This window comes from Chrysochloris asiatica, unplaced genomic scaffold (genome assembly GCF_000296735.1).
Source record: "Chrysochloris asiatica unplaced genomic scaffold, ChrAsi1.0 scaffold00078, whole genome shotgun sequence".
NCBI lineage: Eukaryota > Metazoa > Chordata > Mammalia > Afrosoricida > Chrysochloridae > Chrysochloris > Chrysochloris asiatica.
In genome coordinates, this window is record NW_006408596.1 from 1408421 (window position 1) to 1431637 (window position 23217).

The window sequence follows — 23217 nt, forward strand, 5'->3', positions numbered from 1 at the left end:
ACCAAGCTTGGGACTTCGAGGACTGTTGGTACTGAGAAAAAGCAAAGGAGGTGGTCATCCAAGGCTAGTTTCCTGGAAGAGCATTTGAAGCTGGCGTAGAGACAAGATTAAATTCTCCACCGTCAGCTCAGAGGCAAGAACCAGTAATTCCACTAGCATCTACCTGAGTTCACTGGGAGCAGAGGGAGAATAAAACCGAGAAACAGCACATAAGTTTCCTAAAACTCAGACACCACTGTACCTTTTTACAGTTCTGGAGGTCAGAAGTCAGAAGCAGTCTAATCGGAGCTTCATTCCTTCTAAAGATTATTGGGGAGGGGTCCATTTCCAGCTGCTAGATGCTGCTCGAATGAGTCCTGATGGTGCAGTGGGTTGAGTGCTTATATGCCAAACAAAAGGTCAGCCTTTGGACCCACCAGCTGCTCCATGGGAGAAAGACGAGTCTGTGAAGATGCACAGCCTCGGAAACCCTCCTCTGTCCTCAAGGGACTCTATGAGTCAGAATCAACTCGAAGGCAGTGGGTGGGGTAGAGGCTGCCCCTTCCTTTTTCTTCAAAGCAGCATGAGAGCATCTTCAAATCTCGAACCCTGAGCTGTGTTGCTGTTTTCACATCTCCTCCTCAGCCTCTTCTGCCTTCCTCTTACCTTGAAAAGACCCTTGTGACGACGTTGGGTTTACCTGCGTTATTCAGGGTAATGTCCTGCCTCCACATCTCCAGCTTAATCACATCTACATAGTCCCTTCTACCCAATTGTCGTTGTTGTTAGGTGCTGGGAGTCAGATCTGACTCACAGTGAGCAAACATACACAACAGAATGAAACACTGCCCACTTCTGCATCAAGTTCACATTCATTGTCACGCCTGAGCCCATTGCTGCTGTCATCTTGCCAATCCTTTCTCTCCTTTACTGACCGTCCACTTTACCAAGCATGCTGTCCCTCTCTGGGTACTTGTCCCTCCTGACAATATGTCCAAAGTATGACACACAAAGTGTCACCATCCTAGCTTCTAAGGAGCATTCTGACTGTACTTCTTCCAACATAGATATGTTTATTCTTCTGACAGTCCATGGTACTTTTAATATTCTTCAATACTGTAACTAAAGTGCATCAATTCTTTGGTTTTTCTTATTCATTGCCCAACTTTCACGTGCATATGAGGCTCCTAAAAATACCATGACTTGGGTCAGGTGCACCTTAGTCCTCAAACTGACATCTTTACTCTTGAACACTTTAAAGAGGTCTTGTGCAGCAGATTTGCCTAATGCAATACGTCATTTGATTTCTTGACTGCTGTCTCCATGAGTGTTGATAGTGAATCCAAGCAAAATGCAGTCTTTGACAACTTCAGTCTTTTCTCTGTTTATCATGATGTTATTTATTGGTCCACTGGTGAGGAGTTTTGTTTTCTTCACACTGAAGTACAACCCATACTGAAGGTTGTGGTCTTTGATCTTCATCAGTAAGTATTTTAAGTCCTCTTCACTTTCAGCAAGCAAGGTTGCATCATCTGCATATCGCAGGTTATTAATGAGTCTTCCTCCAATCCTGCTGCCACATTCTTTTTCATATAATCTAGTTTCTTAGATCATTTGCTCACCATACAGATATAATACATATGGTGAAAGAGGTCACATATTTCAGGTTATGGGAACTAGGATGGGGCCATTGTTCTGCCAACCACAGTTGGTGGCACCTGACCGATCATCACTCTGTCCTCTTGTGTGTGCTCAGCTGGTATCAGGGGAGAGCAGGGAAGAGGAACAGGCCAGGAAGAGGCTGAGGATGCCTCCAGCCCAGCACCGCTTCCACCCTCATACCCTGCCCTTCACCCTCAGTCTGTGGCCTTGAACCAACTGTGTGGATACTTCGTTACCACCTGTCATTTCTCTAGTACAGCCAACTTCCAGAAGAAGGAGTAGGGGGATTTAGAAACCTATTTTAAGACAATTGGAGGCGTTACTGAACTTCCGGCCTAGGTATGCGGAAGAAAGAAAGATTAGCAAACACATCCTTAGCCCTTCCTGGATACCAAGCACTATTCCAACCCACAGCTAGCAATTTGATTCCAACTCAGAGCAACTCATAGGACAGAGTGGAACTGCGACAGAATTTCCTAGATTCAGTGTTTACTGGGGTACACAGTTTCATCTTTCTCTTGCTGAGTAACTGGTAGATTTGAGTCACTGGCCTTTTGGTTAGCAGCCCAGTGGGTAACCCGTAGCACCACACATCTCCTTAGCTTTACATACGTTAACATTTCATCCTCACAACCGCCCTTGGAGACAGCTTCTACTCTATTTTACTCATTTCTGGGGCACACAAAGGTGGACGGACGACAGGATGGAAATTCAAGTCTCTGGGCTCCAGTGTAATCTCTGCTGTATACTGCATGTGTGGCAGTGATCCTGCTTACTGAAAGAGGGTATGGTATGGTTGGACAAAACACTTTGTTGTGTTGTAACAAAATTATTGTAAGTCTATTATTTGTACTGCAATGAGCTTAGCTCTCATACCATACATTCCCCCCATTTAAAATATTCAATTCCATGTTTTTTTAATACTTCACCAGGTTGTGTAGTCATCAACCACCACCACAATCCCCTGTAGACCATTGGCATCATTATAGTAGTTGGGTGCCATCAAGTTGGTACCCACCCTGTGCACAATGTAACGAAACACTGCCTGGTCCTGGGCCAACCTCACAATCATTGCTAGGCCTGAGGCCATCGCCGCCGCCACTGTGCCAGTCCATTTCATTGGGGGCTCTTCCTCTTTTTCTCTGACCCTCCACTTTTCCAAACATGATATCCTTCTCCAGTGACTGGTCCCTCCTGACAATATGTCTGAAGTATGAGAGACTGAAGTTTGGCCATCCTGGCCTCCAAGGAGCACTCTGGCTGTACTTCTTCCAACATAGATCTGTTTGTTCTTTGGGCAGCCCATGGCACTTTCAATATTCTCCTCCAACATCATAACTCAATTTCTTCAATTCTTCTATGGTCTTCCCTATTCACTGTCCAACTTTCGCATCCATAGAAGGTTATTGAAAATACCATGGCTTGGGTCAGGCGGACCTTAGTCCACAAACTGACATCTTTGCTCTTCAACACTTTAAAGGGCTGTTGTGCAGCGCATTTGCCTAATGCAATACATTGTTTGATTTCTTGACTGCTGCTTCCATGGTTGTTGATGGTTGATCCAAGTAAAATGAAGTCTTTGACAACTTCGGTCTTTTCTCCATTTATTTGGATGTTGGATTTTGGTCTGGTGGTAAGGATTTTTGTTTTCTTTACGTTGAGATGCAATCCATACCTAAGGCTGTGGTTTTTGATCTTCATCAGTAAATATTTTAAGTCCACTTCACTTTCAGCAAGCAAAGTTGTATCATCTGTATATTGCAGGTTGTTAGTGAGACTTCCTCAAATCCTGATGCCATGTTTTTCTTCATATAATCCACATTCTCTGATTATTTGCTCAGCATATGGATTGAATAAGTATGGTGAAAGAATACAGCCCTGTCACACATCTTTCCTAATTTTAAACCATTCGATGTCCCCCTTGTTCTATTTGAACAAGTGCTTTTTGGTCTATGTACAGGCTTCTCATGAGCACATTGAAGTGTTCTGGAATAATCATACTCCCACAATGTTGTCCGTAGCTTGTCATGATCCACACAATCGAAAGCCTTTGTGTAGTCAGTAAAGCACAGGTAAACATCTTTCTGGTATTCTCTGCTTTCAGCCAAGATCCATCGGATGTCAGCAGTAACACCCCTCATTCCATGGCCTCTTCCCAATCTGACTTGAACCTCTGGAGGTTCTCTTTCAGTTGGATGGTTGCAGCCTTTTTGGATTACCTTTAGGAAAACTTGCATGGGATGTCAATGATATTGTCCAGTGGTTTCCACTTCCACTGGGTCACCTCTCTTTGGAATGGGCACAAATACGGATTTCTTCCAGTCAGTTGGCCAGGTAGCTATCCTCCAAATCTCTTGGCATAGATGAGTGAGTGCCTCCAGTGCCGCATCAGTTTGTTGAAAGATTTCAATTTGTGTTCCATCAAGTCCTGGTGCCTTGTTCTTTGCCAATGCCTTCAGTGCACCTTGGACTTCTTCCTTCATCGTTGGCTCCTGATTGTCCTATTCAAAATGGCCAGTGTCAGTCCACTGCGGTTCACTGTTGCTTAGGACATTTATGCATTCCTTTTCATTTATGATGACTTCGAGTTTTCCTAGATTCATACTTCGATTATTCCTACTTATGATTAATAATAGATATTTGTAACAGTTTCTTCTCATTTTGAGTTGTGCTCCATCAGCAGTAAAGCACAGGTAAACATCTTTCTGATATTCTCTGCTTTCAGCCAAGATCCTGTGGGAAGAAGACGTCCCTTTAGCACTTACCCATCTTTTCCCAATTCTCCAGCCTCTGTGGTCCTTAGTGTGAAGTGCCTTTTAGTTAGTGTCTGGCTTCTTTCACGGAACAGAATATTTTCAAGGGTCAATCATGACCTATCCCGTGTCAGTACTTCATTCTTTTTTTATGGCTGAATATTATTCCTTTGTGAGAGAGAAGTGAGACTTTGTGCTCCTTGAAGATTTATAGCGCAGAAACCCTATACAGAGTTACTACAAGTCAGAATCAACTCAGCACCTCCTAACAACACCGTTCTCTTGTATGATTAGACTATATGTTATTGATCCATTTATCAGTTGGTAGACATTTGGCTTTTTCCACTTTTTGGCTGTTCTGAACAATGTTGCTTCGATATTTGTGTACAAGTTTCTGTGTGAGCATCTAGCTTCATTTTTCTTTGGTAGGTACTGAAATGTAGAATTGTTGGGTTGCTATGAGGTAAACATTGAACTGCAAAGTTGGTTTGAACCACACAGTTGGTGGTTCAAACCCACCAGCTGCTCCTTGGAAACCCTAAACAGGGTCACTATGAGTCAGAACCATCTCAACAGCACTTAATAACAACAACACAATGATGATTCTAGGAGTCTTGGTGTGGCACTCCATACTGGATTGCTAACCACAAGGTCAGCGGTTCAAATTCACCAGCTGCTCCTCAGAAACACTATACAGAGTCACTATGAGTCACAACCGACGCAATGCACTTAGCAGAAAAAATGGTGAGTCTGTGTTTTGCTTTTTTTGAGGAATCGCCAGGCTGTTTTCCAACGTGACTTTTCGAGTTTCCATTTCCCTCAGTGGTGTGTGAGGGTCCCAATTTCTCCATTTCCTCACCAACATAGTTTGTTGTTACGTGCCATGGACTCAGGAAGAACTCATAGCGACCACATGCACAGCAGAATGAAACGCGGTGGTCCCGCACCGTCCACACAGTTGTTGCAGTCAGTGTGTCAGTGTGTCATGTTGGGGGGGCGGTCTTCCTTTTCGCTGACCTTCTACTTTGCTGAGAACGATGTCTTTCTCCAAGGGACTGGGCCTTTCTGATAACATGCCCAAAGTTATGTAAGACAAACTCACATCATTCTCGCTTCTAATTGTTATGTTGTTGTAAAACGCCATTGGGTGGGTTCTGACTCATAGCAACCTTGCACATAAGGGTTTCCAAGGAGCGGCTGGTGGGTTTAAATTGATGAACTTACAGTTAGCAGTACACTGTTTATCCAACAGCACTTCATCCACAGAATTGCTTTTAGTGGATTCATTATGTTTACCCTCTCTGGTAGCATAGTGGTTACGAAATCGGGCGGTGAACCACAAGGTCAGCAGTTCGAAACTATCAGCTGTTCCATGGGAGAAAGGTGAGGCTTTCTGCTCCCATTAAGATTTACAGCCTCGGAAACCCTGTACAGGGTCGCTGTGAGTCAGAACCTACTCCATGGCACATAACAACAACAACAACAACCCTCACGTCAACCCTGAAATCCTTAATATTATGGTTCCTCAGCTGAGGGAAACTGAGGCTCACAGTGGTTCAAGGAGTTGCTCAAGAGAACCAGGTGCCCTTGGAAAACCATGTAGCCCTGACAGCCTAGAACATTCCTTACATCTTTGCAAGTCTGTTCCTGTCTTGGAGAGAAGGTTGTATCCGTCCAAAGATCAGATGCCCTGGTGACACTATGGCTAAAGTGCTCAGCTATAAATGAAGAGGCTGGCAGTTTGAACCCCCCATCTGCTCCACAGGAGAAAGATGTGGCAGAGTGCTTCAATATAGATTCAGTCTTGGGACTCTTGTGAGACAGTTATATATTCTGTTCTACAGGGGCACTGTTGAGTTGAAATTCACTTGACAGGAAGTTTTGGGGTCCACTTTTTAGTCCTAAGGTTAGGGGACGAGACCTTAGATGGCCCTGCCCACCCATTCTCTTCTTTAGGTAGTTAAAAGGTATGGTGCCGGCTTTGTGGTTACTGGCAGGCAGTTCTAACCTGGCCAGGTTCTAACAGCTATCATGTGGCCTGGGGCTGGCCTGGGTTCTCACTGGGGCAGCGGGGAAGGCCTGCTCTCTCTGGGTGCGCTCTCCCCAGGCTGTGTGTCACCTTTGCAGGAACTGGAGCTCGTGGAGGATGTGTGGCGAGGGGAGGCGCAGGATCTGCTCTCCCAGATAGCCCAGCTGCAGGAGGAGAACAAACAGCTCCTGACCAACCTCTCCCACAAGGACACCAACCTCTCTGAGGAGGAGTTCCAGAAGCAGGAAGGTATGGAAGGAGAAGGGTGTCACCCAGGGGAGTCCTGGGGGGAGAGTTAAGTGCTTATTAACTACTAGCCAAAAAGGCAGGCAGAAGAAAGGCCTGGAGATCTGCTTCCGAAAGGTCACAGTCTTGAAAACCCTATGGAACAGTTCCACTGTGAGGTGAGGGTGCCATGGGTTAGAATCAACGCCATGGCAACTAACAACAACAACAACTGACATCACCCCCAACGTCACGAATAGAAATAATAATATTAACCATCTCTCAGCATGTGGGGGGGGCTTTCTGACCTTCTCATATTGTCATGTGGATTCAAACCATAATTCTGCCAGAGAAGCATTTTTATGCCCCAATTTATATATATGGAAACTGAAAGTTTCATTCAGAAGATGGATAGAGCTTCAACACCATGTGTCTGGCTCTTTTTAGTACCGGAGTTCCACTGTGGACAAATAAAAACTCCTACCCTCTTGTAGCTCTTCTTTTCAGGGGTGTAGATAAATGATAAAGAGTTCATAGCTCCAGATGGTAGACAGTGCTGTGGGGAAAATAAAGTGGAGGGATATGATAGTGACTTGCAGCGGGGGTGCTTCTGGGAAGGCGTCTCAGGAGGTTGCATTCCAGTCTTGGGTCAGCTGATGGGAGAGAGTCAGCTGGCAAATGGCTTGGGAGGACAACAAGAGCAAAGGCCCTGGTGCATGTGTGAGCTGAGCTGGGTATGTTTGAGGAACACCAAGGAGGCTATGTGAGTGGAGGAGATGTTCAGAGCAGAGAAGCCTTGAACATGAGGTCAGAGGGGTTGTCAGGGGTCAAGTTAGAAAGTCTCTTAGAGGCCAAGTTGGTCAAGAGATCTCTGACTCTTGTCACAGGCACGTGTATAAAAGTGACCCATAGTGACCCTGTATAGGGTTTCCGAGGAACAGTAAACTTGCACTGCTGACCTTGCAGTTTAAACCGACTTTGCAGTCCAAGGCATTTAACCCACAGCCCAACACCAGGACTCCTGAGTGACGTTGTTGTGGTGGTGGTTTAAGTGGTTGTTGTGGTTCAAGTTGATTCTGGCCCATAGCAACCCTGTCCAAGGTTTCCAAGGAGAAGCTGGTAAGCTTGAACCACTGACCTTGCAGTTCAAATGACTTTGAGAGACGTTGTTGTTGTTGTTAGGTACCATTGAGTCCGTACCAATTCATAACGACCTTATGCACAGCAGCAGAATGAAACACTGCCCAGTCCTGGGCCAACGTCACTATTGTTGCCACGCTTCAGCCCATTCATTGATGCTGCCACTTTGCCAATCCATCTCGCTGGGGGTCTTCCTTTTTCACTCTGACCCTCCACCTTACCTAACATGATATCCTTTTCCAGAGACTGGTCCCTCCTGACAATATGTCCAAAGTATGATAGATGAAGTGTGGCCTTCCTGGCCTCCAAGGAGCCCTCTGGCTGCACTTCTTCCAACACGGATCTGTTGGTTCTTTTGGCAGCCCATGACACTCTCAGTATTCTCCTCCAAACACCATAACTCAAAAGCATCAATTCTTCTACGGTTTTCCTTATTCACTGTCCAGCTTTCATATGCACATGAGGTTATTGAAAATATCATGGCCTGGGTCAGACGCACCTTAGTCCTCAAGCTGACATCTTTGCTCTTCAACACTTTAAAGAGGTCTTGTGCAGCAGATTTGCCTAATGCAATAAGTCATTTGATTTCTTGACTGCTGCTTCCATGAGTATTGATAGTTGATCCAAGAAGAATGAAGTCCTTGACAACTTCAGTCTTTTCTCGGTTCATAAGAATGTTGTTTATTGGTCCAGTGGTGAGAATTTTTGTTTTCTTTACATAGAGATGCAATCCATACTGCAGGCTGTGGTCTTTGATCTTCATTAGTAAATATTTTAAGTTAATGAGTCTTCCTCCAATCCTGATACCACATTTTTCTTCATATAAACCAGCTTCTCGGATTATTTGCTCAGCATACAGGTTGAATAAATATGGTGAAAGAATACAACCCTGTTGCACACCTTTCTTAATTTTAAACTATTCAGTGTTCCCATGTTCTGGTTGAACAACTGCCTCTTGGTCCATGTACAGATTCCTCATGAGCACAATTAAGTGTTCTGGAATATTCATACTTCGCAATGTTGTCCATAGCTTGTCATGTTCCACACAATGGAAAGCCTTTGCGTAGTCAGTAAAGCATAGGTAAACATCTTTCTGATATTCTCTGCTATCAGCCAAGATGCATCAGACATCAGCAAGACATTCCCGTAATTGTTATTTATTGTACTAATAGTGATCTAGAACTTTCTATGTGTCAAACCCACTTGGCTAAGGGCTGCGTCCAATCTATACCCCGTAACAGCCTTCCCTCCTAATTGGAAGCAGTCTCTTGAAGCTTTTGTTCTAACTGCAAACCTCTATCTTTACTCTGAAGAAACCTCCCTGGGTCCCTACACAAGCCCCCCTCATTATGTTTGTGGGTCAGTGGGATGAGGGGATATACTTGGGTGGAGTGCCTGGCATTTAGACCTTATGGTTATAACTCTGAGAATAAACTATATGCAATGAGAAGGGCTACAGGGATGAAGAACAAGGAACCGTCTGGTCTCATGCTGCAATTGCCTTTTCCTTGTGCTTTCTTTGCTGAAACGTGCCTGGTGAAGTTAAAAAAAAAACTTTTGTGTTTATAAACAGTAGCTCTAGAGCCAGATGTCTGAAAGTGAATCCTGACTCCGCCTACTACGTGACCTTGTTCAAGTCACTTGACTTTTGTGTGCCTTAGTTACTCCCATTTCATAAGATTGTTATTAGAATAAAATGAATTAATACATGTAGATTGTTCCAGTGGCAGGCACAAAGACAACACTTCCCAAGTGTTTTATTCTTCTTAGTTTACGTTCATTTTATCCTGGCTACATTCTTTTACGTAACTTGTTATCATTTTGTTATTACGAGATAATGTTGTTTAGAGTCCATAGGTGGTGTAAACAGTTAATGCACTCAGCTGCTAACTGAAAGCCTGTCGGTTCTAATTTAGTGATAGGGAAGAAAAGCCTGGCCGTCTACTTACCAAAAACCAGCCATTGAAAACCTGAAGTAACAGTTCTACTGTAACATGCATGGGGTTACCATGAGTCAGAATCAACCTGAAGGCAGCTGGTTGGTTGTTTGGTTTTGTTTCAGTTTTGGTTTTGGATTATTGCACAGCTTTGTGAATATACTAAGAACCACTGAATTCTACATTGTAAAAATCACAATAATATGTTAAAAAGTGAACAGAAATATAAAAAGCAATGCACCCATAAAGATAGTCAGAGATTTTAGCATGCATCTCATAGTAACTGATGTAATGCACCGGAAAAACTAAGTACAGATCTCGGCTATGATAGATTCATGAAGCAGGAAGATTTGTTATTGCCCCTGGCTGCCCTTCCCTGAATACATCCATGATGGGCAGAGGGCCCAGCCCAGGGGGCTTCTGACCCAGTGAGCCACAGAAGACATGAGACAGGCAGAGTAGCCAGAGAGACAAGCCTGCCCTGACAGGCCGATGTGGACAGCTCATGGTGGGTGTACACACACACACACACACACACACATACATAAAGGGTTCATTCACAGCTGGTCTTAGGTAGAGGCAACATTTGAATTTCTTCCATCAAAAATGTTTAAGAAGGCAACCCATTGCATACAACTAGACATCATGTTGTTAAAGTGGAGGTCAGTGAAAAAAGAGCAAGATCTTGCCCAGGAAACATCAAGGCAAGTGATCGGGTCCCCTCAGTACATGCTCTGATTGGTGACCACGCTCGTCACCAATAAGGAGAAGTGAGGGAAAAACAACAATGAAGCGGTGAGCTAAGCTCTACAATATGGAGAGTGAAGCGTTCAGCGGATGAAAAGAGCGGGCATATGCACAAGAACACCCACACTTGCAGATAATACCCACTTGACCTGGCTTCAATGACTGGATGATCAGAGCTCAACCAGAAGAAAGAAGAGAAAAAAAAAAATAATCTGATGCAATTTGATGAACTTGACCTACACCTATGGAAGCAGTATGTCAAAAGAAGGAACAAATTCTTACAGCAAGAATCATTCCCACCCCCTCCACACACAGAGTAGACAGGGAGAGACAACTTGGACTTTGGCTACCCAAAATGGGGGGGTAGGGCTACAAAGGCAAGAAGTGACTGGCTTACAAGCTTTCAAGAGGGAACCTAGATCCAGAGGGCCTGGAGGAAGGTAGACTCTCCAGTGAGTAGCATCCAATCTGCCTACGCTGAGTTGATGAACTGAAATGCAGACGGGTCTCTTGTGATACAATAGTGAATAATTGTTATCAGAACTGATTGTGAAGGTTGGAAATGTAAAGGTAGACATTTTGTAGCAAGGAAGGAAGTGATTAACTTTTCAGCCTAGGAGCAGAGGTCCCTAGGACCACCAACAGAGAAGAGCCGAGAGCAGAACCCTACCCAGAGAAACAGTGATGCCTGAGATGGAGGCAGAGACAACGACATGGAACGATGGAGCAGCTGGGGGCTTTAGATCCAGAGAGGGAGAGCGACTGTGTGCTGAAGACTTGGGGGTGGAGGGGGGGAGGAATAGTGTAGGGGGCAGGCTTGCAGGGTATACCCTTTGGTTGGTAGATGATGCATGGAAGGGATTCTAACCATGGCAATGATACAATGTACGATGGAATGAATGTAAAACTAATGTTCTCCCATGTAAACTATCATATAATTCACAATAAAACAAAACAAAAAAGAGCAAGATCCTCCATGCGATGGACTGACGGAGTGAGTCACTGGGCTCAAGCATAGCAACAATTGTGAGGAGGGTGCAGGACGGAGAGCGTTCTGTTCTGGTGTAGATCAGGTCGCTGTAAGTTAGAACTGACTCATCGGTAATATCAACAATAACAAATGCAGGTAATGTTTATTAAATCCAGTAGGACCATGTGATAGTAAGTAATGTTTTTCATACATTTGATCACATCACTGTCCAGAGAGAGAATGTGGCTTAGCTTTGACTGCTTCCCAAATCCCTGCAGCCTTTGTCATTGCGCATAACTTGAGATGGTGGAAATTGACAGCTAATTGGCATCTTGTGTCAGTCCAACTCTTGAGGGGTGTACTTGGGGAGGCTGCTGTAGGCTCCCACTGATGGCAGCCTCCCTCCACTCTCCCACCCCTGTGGAGACACCCAGAGATGCCAGGCATGCCTTTCATGCTTATTTTGGACAGGAAACTATGGCAACACAACAGGGACAAAAATATTTCTCCTACTGTTACAGGAACAAGAACTGGGCACATGAGTCCTCGGGAGAATAAGTTAGACTGAAGGTCAGACACCACTTTGAGTAAAGACCTGGGGAAGGCTGAGGGTTTGGGAGTGCAGTCCCCTTGCTCTAGTGTAGGTGGTAAGTGTGGGGCGGGGAAATATTCTGCTCAGAGGAGGGGGCCTGCATGAAAAAGTCTTGTTTCCTCAACAGTTGACATTTGGCACTGTTCAGACTTCCTGCAATTTGGGTAGAAAGAAGGGGGCACATCCCCGCCAGAGTGTGTCTCTGTTCTCTAGTCCTCCTGAAGCAGCAGTGTCATGTGTGTGCTCTCAGTCCGCTAGTGCTGCGGTGACAGACAGACCGTAAGTTGGTGGCTTTAACAAACAAACTTATTTTCTCGTACTGTTGGAGGCTGTTGTTGTTAGGTTCCATTGAGTCTGCCCTGACTTGTAGTGACCCTGTGTACAACAGAATGTAACAGTATCTGGTCCTGTGCCTTTCTCACAGCCATTCATGTGTTTGACCCCATTGTTGTAGCTACTACATCAGTTCAGCACATTGAGGGGCATCCTCTTTTTCCCTGACTCTCTGTTGAGTCGACTCAATGGCCCCTAAAAACATCTACTTTATAACTGCTCCCTCCTGATGACACGTCCAACACGTAAGACAAAGTCTCACCATCCTCACTTCCATGAAGTATTTTGGCTGTACTTCATCCAAGACAGATTTGTTCATTCTTCTAACAGTCCCTGGTGTATTCTGTATTCTTTGCCAACATTGTAATTCAAAGGCATCAGTTTTACTTTGGCCTTCCTTATTCAGTGTCCAGCTTTCACACGCTATGAGGAGATTGGGTCAGGCGAACTTAGTGTTCAAAGAGACATGTTCTGTTTTGTTTTCTGTTGTCTTCTAACAGGTTAGAAGGCTGAATTTGGGGGCGGGGGGCAGCTACTAGGGAAGGCTTTCTCTCTCTGTCAGCTTTGTGGGGAGGTCTTTACCTCCTTTCAACATCTGTGGACCCAACGCCCTTTGGAGATTTCCATGTTCTTGGACTCCATCTTCCTTTGGGTCTAGGAAGTTCTCAGCACAGGGACCCTGGGGTCCAACAGATGTGTTTCATTCCCATCTCTTCATTCCTAGAGATTGCGGTCCCTCTGATCTTGGCTCACTTGCTTAATTTCTTTTATATATAAAAAAATCTAGGGGTTTTGGAGGATGAACTTAATCACAAGACAGAAGGACAACTGACCACAAGTCATTTTTGGAAGGGTTCACCTTAAAACATGGAGGATGCTGGTGATTTAGTGGTAGAATTCTTGACTACTGTGTGGGAGACCAGGGTTCGATTCCCAGCTAGGGCACCTAATGTGCAATCACCGTCTGTGTGTCAGTGGGGGCTTGTGTGTTGTGGGATGCTGCATAGGTTTCAGCAGCACTTCCAGACTAAGACTTACGAGCAAGAAAGGTCTGGTGGACAACTTCTAAACATCAGCCAATGTAAACCCTATGGATTACCATGATTTTATGCTATCCAGTCATAGGAGTGGAGTCCTGATGTAGTGCTATAGAATACGCACTGGACTGCTAACCACAAGGTCAGCAGTTCAAGCCCACCAGCCGCTCCTTGAAAACCATATAAGGGGTCACTATGAGTCAAAAGTGACTTGACAGCACTTAACAACGAACAGAGACTTAGTTACGGGGATGGTATAGGATCAGGCAGATGGTGTTTCGCTCTTTTGTATGTGGTGTTGTCGTATACTGGAGGCCAACTTGACAAGTTAATAACAACATTGCTGTGTTGTTATGTTACATGTTCAAGTGAAATGTAATATAAGCTACATGTGTATATTTAAATTATCTGGAAGTCGTATTTTAAACAGTGAAAAGAAATGGTTAAAATTAATTTCAGCAGTATATCCTATTTAACCCAGTTGATCTGAAATAGAATCCTTTCAACATGTAATTAATATAAAATTATTAGGGAGGTATTTCACATTCTTTTCTCTCCCCATAAGTCTTTGAAATTTATTTTACATGCTGGTGCATCTTGAGTCCTATTCCTGGTTGCATGCGGTTGCATTGTATGTACAGACCACATTGTGATTGTCCACTCATCTGCTGATGGGCACTTGGGGTGTTTCCACCTTTGGGCCACTGTGACTAGTGCTGCACTCACTGGACATTGGTGTTTGCTTAAGTTGCTGCTTTCAACTCTGGGTCTACATCATTGCTGTTAAGTGCAGTCAAGTCAGTTCCGACACACAGCAGCCCTGCGTAGGGTTAGCGAGGAGCAGCTGGTGAGCTTGAATCACCTCTCTTGAGATTCAAACTGACCTTGTAATCCAGTGCAGTATCCTGCAACGTCACTACCAAGGACTCCAGGTCTGTATTGGGGTGTGGAAATACAGAGAAACCCGTGGGAACCAGGACTACCTTGTTTTTCTAGATCTCACAAGTTTTCTGCCCTTGACAGGATACTGTCTGACTCCTTTTCTACGGCTTATTTTAGTGAGAAATAGTTGCTTTTTCCTTGTCTGACAGGTCTCCACCTTGCACAGGTTCTGGCTTTGGCAGGGTTTACTATACTAGCTAATACTGCGTTTAATGTCTTGTACAAACCACCAGATTGTTTCCCACGCCTCAGTCTTTTAAACAGAAACACAGTGTTCTCCATAGGGTCCTTCCTCCTGTTTAACCATTCCCGAGCTGACAGACACTTCATTCCTTGCCATTTGTCACCACACAAATGCTGTTGCTGTGGCCGACCTTGGACGTCCCATTCTATTTGTTCACCCGAGATCCCCAGTGCTGAGTGGCTGCATGACTTAGGGATTGCTCAGGACTCTGCCAGCCTTTAACAGTGTCGTGAGTCTGATAGAAGCATTCTTCCGTTTTCAAAACAGTTTTGTATCTACTCGTATATGTTCTCTTAGCAGCAGCCTATGAAGCAGAGAAGGCTGGGATTTCTGTTCTGTGAGCCAAAGAACTTCAGACACTCAGAGGCTCTTACACGGACTGTCATGCTCTGGGCCTGGCCGGTATAAGCACTTTGCATGGATTAACCCATGTCAGACTCCCTTGGTGAGGGCATTGATGGTTCATTGGTAGAATTCTCATCGTTGTAGGATAATGCACTGGATTGCAAGGTGTTTCAAACCACCTTGGTTTGATCGCAAAGTCAGTGGTTCATACTCACCATCTGCTCCTCAGAAATCCTATACAACAGGGTCCCCATGAGTCAGAACCGACTCAAGGTCACTTAAAACAGTAACAACAACATGTAGGAAACTAAGCCAATGTGTCGTCACCACCAATCTGTAGGTGGACATTTGTACGTTGCTATGATGCTGAACAGGGTTTGGCTTCCAGACTCAGATGAACTAGGAAGAAAGACCTGGTAATCAGTTTCCAAAAATCAGCCAGTGATAGCTCTGGTGGGTCACAAGGGTGCAGTCCACCTCCCATCGTAGTGATGATGCAGGACTGGGCAACACTTTGTTCCATTGTGCATGGGGTCGCCACACATGGGGGGCTGACTCAACAGCATTTAGCAACAAGCTCTGGGGTGGGTGCATCCAAGTGATCCCCACTTGCAAGTAAGAAAACTGAGGCCAGAGGTAAGGGGCAGACCTAGGCTCTGAGTCCAGCAAATGGGCTCAGACTCCAGACTCTCTCCAACTGTGCTGTGGCTTTGGGGTTTCACAGAAGTCTGTGAAGATGAATGATGTCGCTGGGGTCACAGATTCAGGTTTTCCTCCGACTTCACATCCCTGCCTCTCAGTTGTTCTCCACATGCTAAGTCCATCCTGCAACAGGATGAAGTGAACCTGACCGTCAAGCCCTGACACAGAGCTCAGGACAGGTGTTCACAGAGCAGATAGCTTCACCCCCAGACACGGCCTCACCCCACCTCCCACAGTGTCTGAGGAGCACCTTTTTGGAAGTCAAGTGGTACCCTCTTATCCAGGCACCATGGACCCACAAACTGGGTGACTTTGCAAAACAGACATTTTTCTCCTGGTTTTGGAGTTTGGTTGTTGGTGTTTGCACCCCCAATATTCTGACCCATTGAGACAACCTAGGTGACCGAGGAGAACTGCCCCATCAGGTTTTCCAGGCTGTCTTCACGGGAGCAGATTACTAGGTCTTTGTCCCATGGAGCTGCTAGGTGAGTTCGAACCTAACTACTGAACCATTGCCATTTAACAGCTGTGCCACCATGCGCCCTTTCTTGGGCTCTAGAGGTCTAACATCAAGGTGTCAGCAGGGCCGTACTCCCTCTGAAGACTATCTTCCAAGAGCCTGGTCCTCTTCCAGCTTCTGGTGACTTTTGGCAATCCTTGGCACTCCTTTGCTTACAGCTGCGTCACACCAATCTCTGTCTCTGTTGTCACCTGGCTGTCTCTCTGTGAGTCTCAGTGTCCTCCTCTTCTGGGATATTAGTCATACTGGACCAGGGCCCACCCTCCTGGCTGTAAACTTCATCCTATCTCACATAGACTCTATTTCCTAACAAGGGTACCAGGGATTAGGACTCCATAGGAACATAGCCCACAATACACCACCTGGGAGCAGTAGTCCAGTGGTGCTTGGAGAAGGTAGACCAGGTGGCCCTGTGATCTCTACCCATGCCTCAGGGTCCTTCCTAGCTGGACCCTGCACTAGACTCCTGCAGAACAGCAGCCTTTGAGGAGTTGGGAGTGGGCTAGGAGGAGGAAGAAGGGAACCAAGTATCAGACAGAGTTGTGCACTTGGAGCCCTCAGGCATAACCAGTTTGTTTTACTCTGAAAACAAACTGAATAGCCTGGGTCTCTCCCCTTGGAGACCTGTGGTCCTGCTCAGGATCCTCATTTCTCTTTGGCATTCTAAAGGGTCCCCATAAGGGAGCTCTGGTAGCATAGTGGTTACAAATGAGGCTGCTAATCTCACAGTCAGCAGTTTGAAACTACCAGCCGTTCCGCAAGAGAAAGATGAGGCTTTCTGCTCCCGTAAAGATTTATAGCATCGGAAACCCTATACAAGGTTGCTATGAGTGAGAACCCACCGCATGGCACTTAACAACAACAACAAGGGGGCCCCATAACTCTTCCTGAGGATTCCTCAGTCAGTGTCGGCATTGGTGCTGGAGGCCTTCCCTTCTCTGTCCCCATCTGAATGTGGAGACAAACAGTGCTGTTGACAAGAGGGAGCCCTCCCTCACCCCTTCTGGCTTTCCTGACATTTTGGTGTTTTGGTTTGTTTTTTGTTGCGGAATAACTTATTTAGACTAAGAGAACAAATTTGAAGTCTCCCACACTACGACTTTTTGTAGGTGTGTTCCGGTGAGAATATGGAATATTTCCAGCACCCAGAGAGCTCGTCTTCCTAGTCCTTTCCCAAACAAGACCCCAAAGGAGTGAGAAGACCCATTACTGTTGAGTTGATTCTGGGAAAGCTTTGTTGCTGGTTCACAGGCTTCGCCCCCAGACACGGCCTCACCCCACCTCCCACAGTGTCTGAGGAGCACCTTTTTGAAGTTGAGCTGCACCCTCATACCCAGAATAGCACAGAGTGGAACGGCACCACCGAAGTTTCCAAAGCTGTCATCTGTACGGGAGCAGACGAGCACAGCTGTCTCCTGCAGAGCGGCTAGTGAGTTTGGACCACCAACTTTTCGGTTCGCAGCCAGACAGTTTAACCATTACCCTACCAGGACTGCTTAGTCCCAGACAAGGTAACCCCCAACTCTGACCGCTGTCACCATAGGTTACTTTGGCCTGGTTTTTTAACTTCTTATAAACAGACTCAAACGGTGAGTATTTTTTAACAGTTGAGAAGTAATGCACACACCATACAATCATGCTGTTGAAGGGTACAGTGGGTTTTAGTACCATGAAACCTTGTTTTTCTGGGTCTCATAAATGTTCCACCTTTGACACCGGATACAGTCTTACCACTTTTAATAATTCGTTTTAGTAGGAGAGATTTGAATTTTCCTTCTCAGACTTTCACAGGCTTTACTGTATGTTCACAGAGCTGTGCAACTATTGTTGTTGTTGTTAAGTGCCATCAAATTGGTTCCAACTCACGGCAACCGTTTATAGGGTTTCCAAGGAGTGGCTGGTTGGTTTGAACCACCAACCTTGTGGTTAGCAGTCCAGTGCTTATCCAGTAGCACCATACCAGGACTCCATGTGTATCTATTGTTAAGTGCCATTGAGTTGGTTCTGACCCATAGCAACTCTGTATAGGGTTTCTGAGGAGCAGCTGGTGACCTTGAACAGCCGACCTTGGGTTTCAAAGCAGTGTTGTAGTCCAGCGCATTAACCCACAGTGCCACATCAACTCTACTACCTAATTCCAGAATATTTCCATCACCCCAGGAAAGTAACTTTTCTCCACAGCCGGTGGTAATCCAAATCTCCTTTCCTTTCTGACTCTATGGATTTAATGACTCTGGTCACTTTATATAGATGGAATCATACACCGTGTGGGCTTTTGTGACCAGTTTCTTTCACTCAGCATGATGTTTTTAAGGTTCATCCCTATTGCCGCATGTATCAGAACTTCATTGATTTTTAATGCTGAATAACATTCTGCTTTATGGATGGGTTACATTGTATCTATCCACTCATCAGATGATGAACATTTGGATTGTTTCCATCTTGGGGCTGTCTTAAACAATAACTGCTGTGAATATTTATGCACATACATTTTCTTTTCTTTGGGGTCTGTTCCTGGGAGTGGAATTTTTGGGTCATGTGATAATTCTTAATTTGAGGGACTGCCAAACTGCTGTCCATTGCTGTTGTACTATTTTAGTCTCACTAGCAACATACAAATGTTCTAATTGTTCTACATCCTGGTCAACACTTGTTTTTCACTTTATGTATTATTTATCTGAATACTGAACTGATAGGGGTGACCTTAACAGTTCAAACGGCTTTGCCGTCTGGCACATTAACCCATAGAACCACACCAGGACTGTTGGTGCTTCAAGCTTACCAGCTGCTCCTTGGAAACTCTACACAAGGTCGCTATGGGTCAGAACTGACTCAATGGCACTTAACAACAGCAACAATGTTGGGGGTGAGAGTTCCTGGGTGGTGCAAATAGTTAACATGCTTAGCTGCTGACCGAAAGGTTGGGAATTCAAATCCACCCAGAAGAGCCTCAGAAGAAAAGTCTGGTGCTCTACTTCTGGAAAACCAGCCATTGAAAACCCTGCTGAGCACAGTTCTCCTCTGACTCAGTGGTAATTGGTTTTAGTGGGCATGTTGTTGTTGTTGTTGTTAAGTGCCATTGAGTCAGTTCCAACTCATAGCAACCCTGTGTAGGGTTTCCGAGGAGCAGCTGGTGAATTTGAATTACCAACTGTGCATATACCTCAAAGAATTGAAAACAGGGACTCAAACAAGTACAAGTGTGTGCATGTTCATAGCAGAATTACTTCTAATTGCCCGAAGGTGGAAACAACCTGAATGTCCACCAACAGATGACTGGATAATACCCGCTGTAGAAAGGAGGGGAATTGTGTTAACATGCTACAGTGTGGTTGAACCTTGAAAGCATGATGCTGAGGGACAGAAGCCAGTCACAGAAGGTCACATATTGTCTGACAAAGTAGAAGAGTGGTTACCAGGGGCTCAGGAGAGAGACGGAATGGGTACAGAGCTTCTGTTTGGGGTAATGAGAAATGTTGTCAGTTAGATCATGCTGAAGGGTGCACAACATGGTGAGTGTAATTCATACCACTAACCGATAGATTGAAAATTGGTACAGTGGCCAGTTTTATGTTATAGATGCTATCCTGGTTTTCTAACACGGCTATGACAGAAATACCACAAGTGGATGGCTTTAGCAACCAGAAATGTATTCTCTCAGAGCTGAGGATGCTAGAAGTCTGAATTCAGAGTGCTGGCTCTGGGGGAACCTTTCTCTTTGTCACTTCTGGGGAAAGGTCCTTGTCACATTTCAGCATCTATAGAACCAGTATTCCTTGGACATCTCCATGTGTCTTGGCCTCCATCTTCCCCTGGATCTAGGAGCTTCCCCTGTAGGGACCCAGGTGCCAATCTCAGCTCTCCTGTCTTGGTGGTAGGTGGTCCCTCTTTCTCTGCCCAAGTCTTTCTCCTTTAGCTCTTATAAGGGAAAAGGCATTGCATGTGGTGGTGGTGGTGGTGGTGGTGGTTATATGCCGTGGAGTCGGTTCTGACTCATAGTGACCCTATACAGGGTTTCCGAGGCTATAAATCTTTATGGGAGCTTTAAAGCCTCATCTTTCTCCTTTTAATCGACTTGTTGGTTTATCACACCACATCACATCATGGCGTAAGCTACATCTCAACTGTCAACACCACTGAGGATTCCTCGCCCAGTCAAGTTGACACAAAACCTTAACTATCACAGATGCTACCACAATTGAAAAAACATCTACTCTAAAAAAATCACTTACTCTAGGTCTTTGGGTGACTGCGAACCACGAGGTCTGTTCAAACCCACAAGCTGCTCCTTGGAAACCCTATATTCAGGTCACTATGAACTGGACCGACTTGACAGCACTTAATAACAACAACAACTAACCAAAAATCTGGTGGTTCAAATCTGCCTAGCAGCCCTGAAGAAAAACTTCTGCCATCTGCTTCTGTAGAGATGAAGCAAAGAAAACCCCACGGAGCAGTTGTACTCTGTAGCACATGGGGTTGCCATGAGTTGGAAATAGGTTTTCTAAGACATAATAGGAAGGCATTAAACAGTGAGTTTGGGGTAAGGAAGGACTGGCTGGCTGGTTGGGTGGTCAGGGGACAGCAGGCCTTGTGAAAAGGTGATGTTTGCGTTGAGGCCTCAAGGTTGAGAGAGGAGTCCTAGGAAGGTCAGAAGGTGGAGCTCTTGGCAGATGTGGGAATAAGTGTGGGAGGCCCCAGGACCAGGAAGTGGACTGCAGTGGGGTGCGGGCTCCAGGGTGAGTGGACAGTGGAGGGCAGTGAAGCTGGGCCATAAAGACGTGGAAGCCCTGAGAGGATGTCAGTGGGACAGGGAACTGGTTTCATGCCGGCCCCGCCTGCCCCACCCTAGGCATGTCGGAGCGTGAGCGGCAGGTGATGAAGAAGCTGAAGGAGGTGGTGGACAAACAGCGGGATGAGATCCGCGCCAAGGACAGGGAGCTCGGCCTAAAGAATGAGGATGTCGAGGCCGTAAGTGCTTCCCCGGTTCTACCCTACAGGCCAGTGCGCACCAGTGGGAGCTTGGACCTCCCCGCACACCAGGAGCCTCTTCTCCCCTCTGTCTCATTCCCCGGCCTCGGTGGGGTGAGACCCAGACCCAGCTCCCTGACTGCAGGGATGGCCTTCCAGCACACCAGTCCCTGGTGGAGCAGGACGGAATGGGGCACTACCCACTCACTTGCTCCTGTCATACCTTGGGGAGGGGGTCTTGTCAGCTTCTCCTCTGAGCCGCAAAATGGGCCCAGTTCAGCCCCTCCTTGCCACTCATGAGCTGGCCATTGTGTCCAGGTTGTTTCAGAAACCCATACATATCGCTGCCTGATGAGACAAGGGTGCCCTTTCTCAAAAGCACATTATTTCCATCTGTTGGCAGCTTGTCGCAATGTACTCATTCCGACAAGACCCTAACGTTCCCTCTGTATACACTTTTCTTCATAAGTACACAGAGCGTCCCTCTTTGCTGCCAACAGGGTTCTAAGAATGGGAACAAATGTCAAGCCCGATGTCCACAGTGGGGATGCTCCACCCTTGGAGGCTTTGCCCTTGTGCGGTATACTGCCCTGCCAGCGGCCTTCCCTCTTTGTGCAGCTCCAGCAGCAGCAGACCCGGCTGATGAAGATCAACCATGACCTTCGGCACCGGGTCACTGTGGTGGAGGCCCAGGGAAAGGCCCTGATTGAACAGAAGGTGGAACTGGAGGCAGACCTGCAGACCAAGGATCAGGAGATGGGCCGCCTGCGGACGGAGCTAGGGAAACTGCGAGAGACGCTGCATGGTGGTGGCACGCACAGCCAGAACGGGGAGGAGGAACCCGAGGTGAGCGGGGCTGGGGGGGCGGGTAGGAGGCAGACCTGATTTTGTCGGTTTCTCCATCACACTTGAGAAAATGGAAGGCTCAGAGAGGGCAAGCTACTGGCCCAAGGACACACAAGTGGGGAGAGGCAGAGCTGGGCCTGGAACCCGGTACTCCCAACATTCTAGACCTGTGAGCTCAGCTCTGTGATGGTTATTGTTCATCTGCTATTCATTCATTCATTCATTCATTCATTCATATTGTTGTTGACTCTGTGGCAGGCACTGGGGATAAACACAGACTTAGTTCCTGTCTTCATGGAGCTTACACTTTAGCCTGGAAGACAGACACTAGTCAGCTAATCAGCCAGTATCATCTGATGAAGCAATCCCATGAGACCTTATGTCCACACAGAAACTTGTACACTAATGTTCGTAGCAGCATTAACCCTAGTAGGGTATATGAATAAATGCAGCGGAATATTATGTAGCTATAAAAAAGGAATGGAGTTCTGCTAAGTAATACAAATCGGACTGTGAACCACAAGGTCAGCAGTTTGAAACTACCAGCTGCTCCATGGGAGGAAAATAAGGCTTTCTGTTCCCGTAAAGATTTACAGCCTCAGAAACCCTGTACAGGGTCGCTATGAGTCGGAACCGACTCCACGGCACATAACCACCAACCACCATAACACAAATAAACCTTCAAAACAAGAGACGGAGTGAAAGGCACCAGGCACAAAAGACCACATAGTGAATGATTGCACACTATTGAAATGTCCAGAATAGGCCCACCCATAGACAGCAAGCGGTTGCCAGGGTTGGGGAGGAGTGAATGGTAGTGACTGTGAATGGGACCGGTGCCCTCTTAGAGTGATAAAAATGTCCTGAATTTATTCATGGCCATAGTTGTACGACATAGTGAATGCACACTTAAAAGGGTGTTGATACGGTTATGTGGAGTCCTGGTGTGGTGCTCTAGGATAAGCACTAGACTGCAAACTGCAAGGTCTGTGGTCACACCCTCCAGTTTCTCCTTGGAAACTCTAAACAGGGTCACTGTGAGTCAGAACAGACTTTTTGGCACTTAACAACAAAAACAACAATATGGTACGTGGCGGTATTCCTGTATACAGCAAAGCACCACACCCTGGATGGCTTAAAACAACAGGAATTCATTGTCTCACACTTCTGGAGGCCAGAAGTCCAAGTCCAAGGTGTCCTGGGGGCCACACTGTCTCCAGAGCATCATGAGGAAGACCTTTCC

The 23217-nt window shown here is 46.0% G+C and overlaps 1 protein-coding gene across 1 annotated transcript in view; it reads left to right on the top strand.

Annotated features, from left to right (window-relative positions):
- Positions 1–23217, top strand: part of RILPL1 (Rab interacting lysosomal protein-like 1) — a 55176-nt gene that overhangs the window by 7114 nt on the left and 24845 nt on the right. The window contains exons 2-4 of the mRNA XM_006865370.1: positions 6522–6672; positions 21010–21128; positions 21747–21974. Coding sequence (XP_006865432.1) covers positions 6522–6672; positions 21010–21128; positions 21747–21974 — 498 coding nt within the window. The remainder of the gene's footprint in view (positions 1–6521; positions 6673–21009; positions 21129–21746; positions 21975–23217) is intronic.